Here is a 12,211-nt window from a genome sequence, read left to right on the forward strand (position 1 = left end):
CACAAGCCAAGCAGGTCATGACATACAAGATGCATTTTTCAGAAGTCCCAGAGCAAAGCCAAATTTGCCTCTGCAACTATGCAGAGAAAAATGCAGGCGCAAATCAGAAAAGCTGGGCAGCTGTTGGAGAGGAACTGGGGTCTGTTTGGGCAATTGCCTACTCTTGCTGTGGGCTCTGCTGCCCATCCTAAAATGGGACAGAGCTTCCCTGGATCCCAGATACATTGGACAGGGATGTTCAGACACTCTAGAGTGTTGTATGGGGATGGAGGCAGAGAGCTTCTTACACAGGCTGAAAGTAAGTACAACCTGACAGGCTTACATGCAGGGAATGCATTTGCAAGAGCCTGATTTTCTGGGTGATCCAGCAAATGCTGCTTTCTTTGCCCCCTTGTCCACCTTCTCTCACTTCCAGCCTCATCTCCAGCTCAGTAATGGCTCTCCTGTTTACCAGAGAGCTGCAAGCGTGCACATGCAGTGTAGCTTAGGGGCAATAAATCTCACACTGTCAGGGCCCATGGGACTCACAGTGCCTGTGGACAGCGTGTGTGCAACAGATCCAGCCAACACCTCGCAGTGTTGCTGTGCACATGTTCATACTCATTCCAATCAGACTGTGCCCTGTTATGGCTATCAAACATCCAGGAAACCTCAGAATCCCCCTTTCCAGACAGGACAGGCTTTCAGGCCGGAGAAGGGACATGTCAGGAAAATCCAGGCATACAGTAACCGTAGCCATTGCAGGACATTCAGATAAAGCCCTGCCTGTTCCTGCTGAACTGGGCTGCAATGTGAGACCATCCCTCGAGAGTTTGGAAGGGCTGATGTAAGTGTCAGGGATGTTTGGAGAGAGCATGATCAAACCACAGATTTATCCATCAACCTCATTTCTCATGTTAAGAGCTTGGTGGAATTGCCAGGAACAAAATATCTGTGCTTGGCTGGAAAAATGGGTTCTTCTGTATTTTACCTGCAGCTCAGTTCTCAAATGAACTCTCCACGCATATGTCTCATTTCCCATGTGTCTGGTTAGGTGTGTATTTTATTACAGCTACAGATAGTGCTGTAAAGATACAGAATGCCTCATCAGGGTGGAATAGAGTATGTACAGCCCCCATCTCATGAGGCTTAGCATATATTAATGAAGAAGATGCTAAATTATTCCCATCTGACCCATTAAGACAGCCTTACAGAAAATATGTGATGTGGTCAGAGAGGGGAGTTAGTGCATGAATCACAAGCTCGTTGGCAGCAGGGCCAGCCCAGTAAATCAGTTAGTTCTTGGCTGCCATCTGAGCTTGGAGGGGACTTCATAGTCTCTTACCTCTGGCAGCCATGCCCCTCCTCCCTTTCACGTGCCCATGGCTTGGGAGGGGAATGAGGAACATGTTCACACTCACAAACAAATCTGTGATTTCAGAAGACAGCAATCCTGTGGCAGCACAAAACCACAGGAAATAAAGATAAGAATTCTCTGGGCAATCTGTATTTTCATAAGAGCTGACCAACACATTTCTTGTGCATGGCTTGTTTCACCTAAGCTGTAGAAAAAAGCACTTCACCCAGAACAGGTCTTTACAGCATGATTATTGCTGAAGCAACAGCTTTATAGATCAAAAATTAAAGGAATTCCCTTATGCACTTAACAGTGGGAGCACTGGGTTGGATTGGGTTGGGCCCAATGTGATTTGAACAGCAGGATCCCCAAATGGGGATCATTATGAAATTAATCTTTGACTTGTCATTTTAGATGGGCAGCTTTAGGGGTTGGGTAGCAGAGGGAAAGAGTCTAAGGTTGGACAGACAGACATCTTCATGCTACAGTCCCTTGAAATCAATGGTTTAGCTGCAATCCAGGTGAGTAAAGAGTAACTTTTAGGGCCACTGGGATCATTTGGTCTGATTCCAGCATACTGGAAGCCATAAAATCTCCCCTAGCAGATCTCTGGGGCAGCCCCACATCTCCCAGATGGGGACCCACCACCTCCTTATGGAGCCCCCCTCACCCAGGGGACAATTTCCATGAACAAAGCCAATCATGACCACGTGATGGGTGGACATTTCCAGAGACATGACTTTTACAGAGGCGAGATGCTGACACCACCAGACGTCGGAGACACTAGGGACCAGTCTCTACTCAAAGCATCCTGTGAGGCATGTGTCCCTGTAGATATGGGCAGGCAGGGGCTGATACTACAGAAGAAATTATCTACCAGTAAGGCACTGCCAGTCTCTTCCAATTTTGTCTTCATCCCATTTAGTCAACCTGGGGGGCTGCTGATTCTATGCCTTGTTTGGGAGAGTCCAAAGAGTAGAAGAACACTCAAACCAAAAGCACTGCTAAGCAGACAGATGAGCAGGTGCCTCAGCAGCAGCTGGCATGAGGCACTGCAAGACAAGCCTCACCCTTCCCACTCTCTGGCCAGCCGTGGCTTGGGATACAAGTGTATTTTGCATCTTGGTCTTACCAGCTCTTTCCAGTGTATCTGTGAAAGAACCAGAAACGGGGTCTGTGCTGCCCTGTTACCCTGCTACCTCTCTGGGATCAGGTTGATCTTTGCGCTCTGTGTCTGGACGGTGCCTGGCACAATGGGTCATGGCCACAACACATCTCCTTTATACACTGCCATCAACTCCCTTCCACCCTGGAGCCCCACTTGGGCTTTTCACGCTTGACACAGGCAACATACTGAGCAGGACAGGGCAGCCCCTTCTGCAGACACTTTCTTTCTTGGTGCTAGCTTCACATTGAGTTCAGTGTAACGCCCCTGGCCTTTGCTAAGTTTTTTCACTGACTAATTTTGGGTGGTTTTGCTCTTCCTGTCAATATTTGCACTTAGAGCAGTTGGGAGGCAGTGGGGTGGCAGCCCTGGAAAGCTCAGCTCATCTGTTTATCTGCCGGCCGGGATGGCTGCAGGATGACATCTGCATACCATTCCGTTGCGGATCACTTCCTCGCCCTGGAAGGTCACGCTGCCTGCCACTGCACCAGGGGGGCACAGCCCTACACCGTCCCTGCCGTGTGGCCGCGCAGAGTCACCAGCTGGGCAGGCGCTGAGCCCAGGACGAGACCCGCAGTTTCACAAAGGGTCATACCCAGGCAGAGACCTTGAGGGGGCAGGAAAGGGGAGGTCATTTCCAGCACTGCCCAAATGTCACACAAGTGCCGCTCCACCGGTATGGTGTTTGGTGCAGAGGAGCCGGCTGGCCCAGGCGCCTGCCTCGGCTGCTCCCTTTGCATTCCTGAGCTCCAGGTGTCTCCTCTGACTGTTGCACATTGCAGATGAGGCCACCCAGCCCAACACCACTCCCTCTGGCAAGCTCATGGTGTGTTAAAGAAAGTCACAAAGCCTCTTCTTCTGGTTCGCCCCTCTTCACAGTTCTTTTCTTGCCCCTGTTTAGTTATTGTTCTTATATCTCTTCAGATTTTGAACAGCCGTTTATCAACAAGCCAGAGACCCTCCTCATCAGCAAGAAAGAGAACACTTGGGTGCCATGCCTCGTGTCCATCCCAGATCTTAACGTCACACTGATATCGGTGAGAGCTCGGCCAGTGGGAGACTCTGGACCGACATGTATTGCATTTGTTCTGCATTTGCAATTACCTGAGTGGAAGTGGGACAGGCACTGACAGGAATGGAAAAAGCATGGGATACATTTTCCATGGAAAGTTCAAACCACTGGCTTCCTCATTTATTTGCTGGTTGAGGCTGTGCTGTCCAGTTCCCTGGGGCAGACCCCACAGGTTTCCTGCCAACCTTGCTTCTCTTCCCTGGAGCGATACGAAACAAAACAAGACTTTGTTTTAATCCCGTATCCCCACAGCATCCCCCCTTTACTCTGGTCTCTGTGATCTATGAACCCTCTAGGTGGTCAGCATCCCTGCAAGGGAGGAGGCTGCAGCCCTGGGGCTGATGGCTAAAAACAACTCTGTTATCAGTTTGCTTGACCTTTTTCTTTTTTTTTTTTCTTTTTTCTCTTTTTTTTTACAATGCAAATACATCCTTCCAGGATGAGTGTTACTATTGTACAAAGGCCTCCAGGGACACCCTGGGGGCCAGGGGCTTTTCCCTTGCCCGGGAAGGACACTACCCCCAAGGTCAGCACTCATCCCGGTGGGGCTGGTGTTCGGGACATCAGCATCAATTTCCTTAGCTATCTCTATAAGTTTCCATTCCTGGAAGTCTCTGGCCCACTCTGCAGATGGGGAGACTCGTGGTGCAGGATATGGCTGCTCGACTGCTCGGGGTATAGGGGAGGCCACAATTCCTAGATGACAAACCCACAGGGGGACAGGGCAGGAGGCCAGCACAGCATGATGATGCACCGTTACTTCCCACAAAAGGGATATGTTAGCCAGTGCAACGCCTGGAAGGGGTGGGGTGCGAGCATTGTTACCCTCGTATTTCAGTTGGCAAAATGTTTTTTTCCAGCAAAATTCCCTCATCCAGCCTGACGGGAAAAGCACTTTCTGGGACAACAAGAAAGGAGTGCAGGTACCCACACACTTGATCAGGGACTCCTTATTCGTCCAGTGTGAGACTGTCATTGACAAGAAGGTCTTCAAATCCAATTTCTTCATCATCCATATAGCAGGTGAAGATTTGGGACGGTGCAGGGGGACTGTTTGGACGGTTCTAAAGTCCATCAGTGTGGCTCATGGGGTTGTTATGGTCCTTTTCAGCTACACAGACCCTGCATGGTGCTTATATCTCCTCTGCTGCGTGCCAGACAGAGATACACCAAGCAGCAGGAGGTCATACCCAAGCCTCCTGTAACTGCATAGTCTAAGTCAAAGAGTGAATAATCAGAAATGTCTTTTCATTGCCTTTTCCACATTAGGGAGTGAGCTGTACGACATCCAGCTGTATCCCAAGAAAGCCATGGAGCTGCTAGTGGGAGAGAAGCTGGTCTTGAACTGCACAGTGTGGGCTGAGTTCAACTCCGGCGTCCGCTTCCAGTGGACTTACCCTGGCAAACAGGTACCAGCAAATAGAGTGGCTCCCTGTGCACTGAACCACTTCCCTCTGAGTCATCCTCCCCTGCCCCTTCATTGTTCTTCTTGGCATCACTAGCAGGGCCAATGATCCTAACCATGCTGTGCCCTGAACATCTTGGCCAGAATGCTTTCCCATTTTTCTCTCCTGTAGCAGAGGGCAGGCAGAGGGAAACCCCCTTTTCCTGGCAGAAAGCACCCTCCTTGCCGAGGTGTTACTGCTCTGGGGCTCTCCTGGGCAAACGCTGGCTTCACTTCCACCAGTGCAAGTCCAGAGCAAACATTGTTGGCTTAAAAGGAGCTATTCTAGCCACACAGCCCTGATTATCAAGAGCCTGCAAGGGGTTCCCTTCCCCGCTGTTTTCCCCTGTTGTAACCTCTGGCTCTTGTGAACAGTGAGAGCTCAGGGAGGAGTCCCCTGACAGCAGCATCATTCTGTTCACATACCTGCAGGGCTCCCAGCCTGGTTACTGGGCTGCAGATCAGAGCAAAACGTGTGCTAAACTCCGACCCCATCCTCAGGTGGTCAGTCGCGTAAGGCTCATTACCTTTCCGTCCCTGAGGATGGCAGTCAGTGGTGGAGAGGCAAGGACTGGTCAGCAAGAAGCGCAGACACGAGGAGCCCATCTGTACAGCCCTATCCTGTTGAAGTCTTTCATCCCCTTCTCTCTGTGGTCTCCCACAGACACAGCGGGCAGTAATGGAGCCTGAGCGCCGGTCCCTGCAGACGCACACAGAGCTCTCCAGTATCCTGACCCTCCACAACGTCAGCCAGCAGGACCTGGGCAAGTACACGTGCACTGCCACCAACGGCGCCCAGATGCTGGAGGAGAGCACCGATGTCATTGTGCACGGTATGGCGCATTTTGTTCCCTCGCAGAGCCGCAGCCAGAGCCAAGCAATCCCCAGACTGCTTAGGAAGTGCTTGGCCCAAAGTTCAGTAGAGGGACTCCTGCACCTCCACCCCACTCTGCTTTTGTGAGACCCAGCCTTCCTCCAGTCCCTCAGCCCTTCTGTGCCCCAGCGTCACACTGGGAGCACGATCACACTCAGCAAGGTGCCAAGATGACAATAGAGAGAGATGCAAACACCAAATTGGCCCAAATGCCAGTGGGATGGCAGAACACACAGGTCTCACGGCTGTGCAGCAGATGTAGTGTCTCTGCAGCATGGCTGGCCTGGAAGGCACCCAGCTGCAGGTGCATAAGACACTGTCAGCACTGGGCAGCTGTATCCTGGCAGCAGAAGGTCAGGGGGCAGCACAGCCCCCCTGCATCCCCGATGGCTCCCGATAGCGAGGCAGAGGCAGCTCTTCATTTGCCAGAGTTGTAGCACTGTGCCGGCCTGCCTGGCCCTGCCTGGCACCCGCTCCTTTCTTCCCCTTCTGCTCCAGGGAGGGAGCCCTCCTAGGGACAGGGATGTGGAAGAGGGGCTGGAGGTCATATGGGCAGATGGGACAATAGTGGATTTTGGTTATTTTGACTTCAGCATTGCAGAGAAGTAATCATTTTCAACTGTGCTGCTACAACACCCCGGCTTCCTTGGTCCTTGCTGTCAGGCCCTGTGGAAAGCAGCAGAGCTTGGTGACAGCCTGACCCTTTGTGCCCTCCTCTCCTCCATGCTCACCCTTTTTCTTGCAGAAAAACCCTTCATCAACGTGGAGTGGAGGAAGGGCCCGGTGATAGAAGCCACTGCAGGAGACGAAGCTGTGAAGCTGCCGGTGAAAGTTGTGGCTTACCCCCCACCAGACTTCCAGTGGTAACGCACCTTTCTTAGCCTGAGCCACCCTCTCCTCTCCTCCTTCCCTCTGCGAAGTAGGGAAGCCTAGCCTGGCCTCCTTGCTAGGTCCCTCTGTGGCCAAGATTGTCCCAAATGTCACTTTCTCCCACCCATGGGAACCATTTCTCCCACCTGCCCTGACTGTCACCTGCACAGCTTGGGATGGAAGGAAGTGAGGTCTGGGGGAGAAACAGCAACGGTCCTGTCCTGACTTGGCAGATCTGCACTGTATGGAGGGGACCAATGGAGCTCCCACAGGAGCTGCCCCTCATCCCCCTGCAGTGGGGATCACAGCTGCCCAGAGGAGCGAGAGAGTGGGCCAGGTTGTGCACCACATTGTGCTGCACTTCCACCAGAGCTGGCTGGGAGCTAGGAGTTTGCACGTGCAGACTGCTCAGGGCAGAGCTACAACATCCCTGATCCCACACACATCTATATGAGACAATGTGCAGACCCATAACTTGGGTCCAAGGAAAGCCCAGGGGTCTCTCCAGAGACATCTCCAGTGCTGGCAAGGGGTGCCCTGATTGCGCTCTAGTGGGGACCAGCAAACTCCTGCCCAGCTGCCAATGGCACACTTCCTCCCCATGGCTGCATTTTCTCTCTGCCTCCCTGCAGGTACAAGGACGGGAAGCTAATTCCCAAGCAATCTCAATCTTCAATGCAGATCAAGGATGTGTCGGAGCAGCACGCTGGGACATACACGCTGGTTCTGCGGAACAGGCTGGCAGGGCTGGAGAAGAGCATCAGCCTCCAGTTAATTGTCAATGGTAAGGGAGGGGGCCAGGGCTGGGGCTTGGGCTTGGGGGAGAGTGCTGAGCCCATGGCCCCAGCCTTTGGGCTGCTCTGAGACCTAGTGCCCATTGCTGTGCTAAAGCAGTTGGTGCCTGCATCATCTCTTTCTCCCCCATTGCTGAGGGATGCTTTGGTTACAGTGGGGCTGGTTGCTTGTGGTCTGGGGGATACAGAACAGTTTTGCTCCTGGCTCCATCATGCTGGACAGGATATGTCCTTGCTTAGGGGCCATCTCCCAGCTGCAGTTGGAGATGCTGCTGAGGGTGACCCTGACTGATGTACTGATGTGGGCTTGAGGGCAGGGCACCTGCAACACACATGAAGCCTGGAGCTGGAGCAGTTCCTCTGGATGGGAAGCTCCTAGGGAGTTTTGCCCTGGCAGAAACTGGTCCCTGTTATGCAGGAGCTAGACGCCAGCACAAAAAAGTGCTGGAAGGGCACTGCTGCTTGGAGATTTGTGTCCAGCAGGCTCTGTAGGCCTGTGCTGGGGGCTGCCAGACAGTGCTTTGAGCCCTGCAGCATCCAGACAGTCACATTGTGCAGAGGAAGGAGAAATGACATCACTTGAATCTGCCTAAGTATAACCTGCTCTGCTTTGCAGGCCTCAGCTCCCCAGGAGTTGCCCTGAGAGCCATAGTGCTTTAGTGTCCAGGGTCTCTACAGGCAGGCTTGGGGAGGGCTGTGCCTGGCCTGGGTCCAGCGGCTGAGCCTGTGGTCGCTCACTGTATCACTCTGATCCTTACAGTTCCTCCGCGCATCCATGAGAAGGAAGCCTCTTCCCCAAGCATCTACTCCCGGAGGAGCCCCCAGGCCCTCACCTGCACAGTCTATGGCATCCCAGCACCGGAGGCGATCCAGTGGCAGTGGAGGCCATGGATGCCCTGTCGGATGTTCTCCCGACGCAGCCTGTAAGTGCCATTTCTTCCAACACCCACATTTTACCAGGCCACCAGATGGCACGATCCTTGTGATCGTGGCTGTGTCCCAGACCCCATCTCACTTTTGCTCTCCCAACGACAACATGGCAAGAGGAGGACAGCACCAACTGATAGCTCAGAGCACCGTGCACCCACTGACCCTGTGGAGAGGCAGAGTGGAGCCTGCTGGAGATGCCTGTGCTCTGTGTGGGAGCTTTGCCCAGCTTGGCTGGTCCCAGACACCAAGGGCTTCCACAGCTTCCCCTGCATCCTCAGCCATCTGCATCTGGCGGTGGATGTCCATGGCGCAGCCATTCCTCACAGCACCTGCAATAAATCCACAGACCACTGTGCTGATGGGGAAATGGAGGCAGATTGCAGAAGATATTGTCACAGGCCCTTTGTGAGACCCAGAGACAGCAGCTGGGGTTCACACCATTCTTGCCCTAAGGTCCCTGTTGTTTTTTTGGTCCTTCATCTTCTGCTGGGTAATGATGGAAGCAAAAGTGCTCATAGGCAGGGGAGCAGAGCTGCTGCATGCGGGAAGAGTTGCTGAATCCAGGGGAAGCGCTGGATCTCTGCCAGTTGCTGGGATGATTTGCCAGGAGAGTGTGCAGGCAGCGCCAATAGGTGGGCAGGAAGGGTGCGCGCCCACTGCCCGTGGCCTGGGAAGCTGGGGCAGCACCAGGCAGGGCTGCAGTGGCATTTTTTAGTGGCAGTCTCACAGGAAGAAGGAAAAGGGATGCTGGGGAGTTGTAGCCAGAGCAGTCAGGGCGGAGGACATCAGGGTGCCTGGAGGAAGCCAGGTCCTGCAGCCCTGTGCAGGCTGTTGCCGAGCCAGGGACGCCAAAGAGCTCTCCATCGCATGCAAGTGCACTGTGGCCCTGTCAGGAAGCAGAGGGGCCCATGAATTATGAGCACTGTCTCCCAAGGCCACCGTATTTTTGCCTAGCATAGCTCCAGAGGATGCAGGAGGCTTCTTTCTAGCTTCCTGTTGTTTACACAGCTCGCCAGTGTGCTCGCCCCACCAAGCACTCTGCCCCGCGCTGCCAGCACGCACCCTTGCCACTGCTCTTGGGCGCTCAGCCACCCCTTGCTTTCCTGTCACTGTAAGCCTTCTCCCTCCACATTTCCCACCCTAGATTTTGGGCAGACCCTTCCATCTCCCTGCCCCACCTGCATTTCAGAAGCACCCTGCAGGCTGCAGCATGCCAGGTCCCTGACGGATTTGGGCACTTCTCCCTGCTTGCCTGTCTCAGCCCAAAGAGGTACCACCATGCCCCTGTAAGACACCAGCAGTATCTCTACTTGGGATGTTTCTCTCCTGGTATTTTTTGAATCAGGGGCAGCAGGAACACCCTTGGGTGCTGCATGGTCTAGTCTCCAGGCCAGCACCCAGCCAGCCTGTAACATCCCTGACCCACAGTCCCAGCAGAGGTTTAAGTCTCTGTTGCTGAGCAAAGCAGCATCAAGAAGTGCCCCAGGCACACATTGAACCAATTTCACTCCTGCCTTTCTCCACCCTTAGCAGGGAAGGATGAAACCACAGGCCTGGGGGGTGAAGACACTGCCTGGGACACCAGTATCTGTTCCCTGTCTCAATTTTCAGATCCATAGATGTTTGTCTCACTGGTGATTATGGAGGACCCTTATAAAGCACATTAGAACTGTGTAACTGAAAGACCCAGGAAATGTTACAGAGGTAGAGGAAAAGGGGCATCAATTCTTAGACACAAAGCTATTTTTGCTGCCTTTTTCCTAGCTGACTTTTTCTCCATCTCTCTCCTCTTTCTCCTCCTCCTCCCCGGATGCTGGATTAGCAATAGCAGGCATCGGGCAGCAAGGCGCCATCAGCGGGACCGGATGCCCGAGTGCAAGGACTGGAAAGATGTGTCACAGCAGGATGCGGTGAACCCCATCGAGAGCATTGACACCTGGGTGGAGTTCGTGGAGGGGCGGAACAAGGTGAGGCTGTAGCCCTAAGCCCAACCTGGAGTGGGCAGCTGGAGACAGGCAACCTTGGAGGGGCCCTTGTGATCAGCCAGAAAAAGTGGCCTAGAAACGAGCCTGGCAGAGAGACATTTGGGGAGGGCTTCACACCTCTGCTTCTAAAGTAAACCATCAGCAGCCCTTCCCAGCTCCAGGACCCCGCAGTACCAGGCAGCCCCAGGGCGAGGGAGGGCTGTCATCTTTGAGAAATTACCCTGCGTCCAGAGAGGCTCCTGCTGGGGCTGACTGCACAGGGGGGTTTACGCTGGTGGTTGTTTAATGCAGGGCACCCAGCTAGGGAGGGCATGGGGGACATGTGCTATGGGGGCTCCCATGCCATTTCTGAGCATTCCTGCTTGAGCTGTTTTGGGAGATGAAACCCTGCAGAGCAGCCTGGGCAGCTGGGATGGGACAGCGGGAGTCACGGACTAACCAGGACATCTCTAGCCTTGGGAACATGCATATATGTGTGCCGGGGCATTTCATCCAGCTGTCCCAATCCCAGTGGGGCGAGGGTGGTATGGAGGTGCTGGCGTCCCTCTTCTGCAGGTTTGTGAGTGAGAGCATGTGTGCCACACAGAGCCCACTTCTCTTTCACAGCATTTCCTCTCTGGAAGGAATATCTCTCCCTCATTGCAGCGTGTGACCTGCAAACACCCAGACACTGCTTGCTGCCTGTTTCTTTCTGTCTCTCTGTTAGCCACCAGAGTTAGGTCTGCACCATGACGGGGTTCCTGTTCCCACTGGTGTCGGGCACCAGCCGCTCACAGAGGGATGCAGAACAAACAAATGGGCCCCCATTTCCGAAAGTCACTTCCTGTTTTCCTACACACCTCCAAAGGCACTTCCCGTCCCCTTGCCTGGCCGGGAGTTCACCACTCTGCCAAAAGAGTGGCAGGGGCTGATGCTCCTCCTTCTCCCAGAGCAGCCGAAGAGAGGCAGGGATTGGTGTCCCCCCAGGGGAGGCGAGCAGGGGTGGTAGGCTCTTCTGGGTGAGAAGCCCATGTGTGCCACTCCAGTTGTGATTCTCATCTTGGTCCCTTTTGATCTTTCCGTTTTTTCCTCATTCTCTTCCTCCTGTTCTCAGCTCTCTCCTCAATCCATCTATTTGGTTGTAACTGTCCTGGAGGTCCAACTTAGGTTGTGCAGCCCAGAGAACTCTTCGACTTGCAGTGGGATGCTACATCCAGAACTCTGCTTTCTCTCCCTCTCCTCCTCCTTTCAGCCTGTCTTGTCTTACCGGCCTCCCCTGTTTTTTATTCTGTCTCGAAAGACCAGCTGTGCACTGCAGACAGCAGGATGATGTCAAATCCAGAAACTCCAACTCAAACGTAACAGTGCAGATTAAAAGGAAAATCCCCAAGAAACAGGAAAGGCAACACACAAAAGTGCCAGCAATTCAGCCGTATTGAATAACCCCAAGAAACGGAAAAGGCAATGCACGAAAGTACTAGTAATAAGGTCACTTCAGCTGTACTGAATATGCACTGAATGAATGACTGTTCATTCTGATTAACATAAGCTAGTACATTGCCACTTAGAACGGAAATGCTTCCCAAAGTCTACGGGATGAATAGTAAAGGCAAAGTAGTTTCCCTGTAGGAACATATAAAATTTTTGCATTTTAAACATTGTCTCATTAGAGGGATTTTTGCATGCGGTTACCTTGTCATTTAAACTGGGAGGGAGGAGAAACCTGTGCTTCAAACTGCAGATCTCCTCTAAGGGGAGTGCT

General features: G+C 53.1%; 1 protein-coding gene across 2 annotated transcripts in view; it reads left to right on the forward strand.

The window, feature by feature from the left end:
• FLT4 (fms related receptor tyrosine kinase 4) overlaps positions 1-12,211 on the forward strand; it is a 60,472-nt gene that overhangs the window by 29,701 nt on the left and 18,560 nt on the right. For both annotated transcript variants that reach the window (XM_075102715.1, XM_075102714.1), the window contains exons 4-11: positions 3,426-3,538; positions 4,434-4,596; positions 4,843-4,982; positions 5,682-5,850; positions 6,637-6,754; positions 7,394-7,545; positions 8,316-8,478; positions 10,308-10,452. In XM_075102715.1, the coding sequence (XP_074958816.1) occupies positions 3,426-3,538; positions 4,434-4,596; positions 4,843-4,982; positions 5,682-5,850; positions 6,637-6,754; positions 7,394-7,545; positions 8,316-8,478; positions 10,308-10,452 (1,163 nt within the window). The remainder of the gene's footprint in view (positions 1-3,425; positions 3,539-4,433; positions 4,597-4,842; positions 4,983-5,681; positions 5,851-6,636; positions 6,755-7,393; positions 7,546-8,315; positions 8,479-10,307; positions 10,453-12,211) is intronic.

The sequence above is a fragment of the Phalacrocorax aristotelis genome, chromosome 8 (assembly GCF_949628215.1).
Source record: "Phalacrocorax aristotelis chromosome 8, bGulAri2.1, whole genome shotgun sequence".
NCBI lineage: Eukaryota > Metazoa > Chordata > Aves > Suliformes > Phalacrocoracidae > Phalacrocorax > Phalacrocorax aristotelis.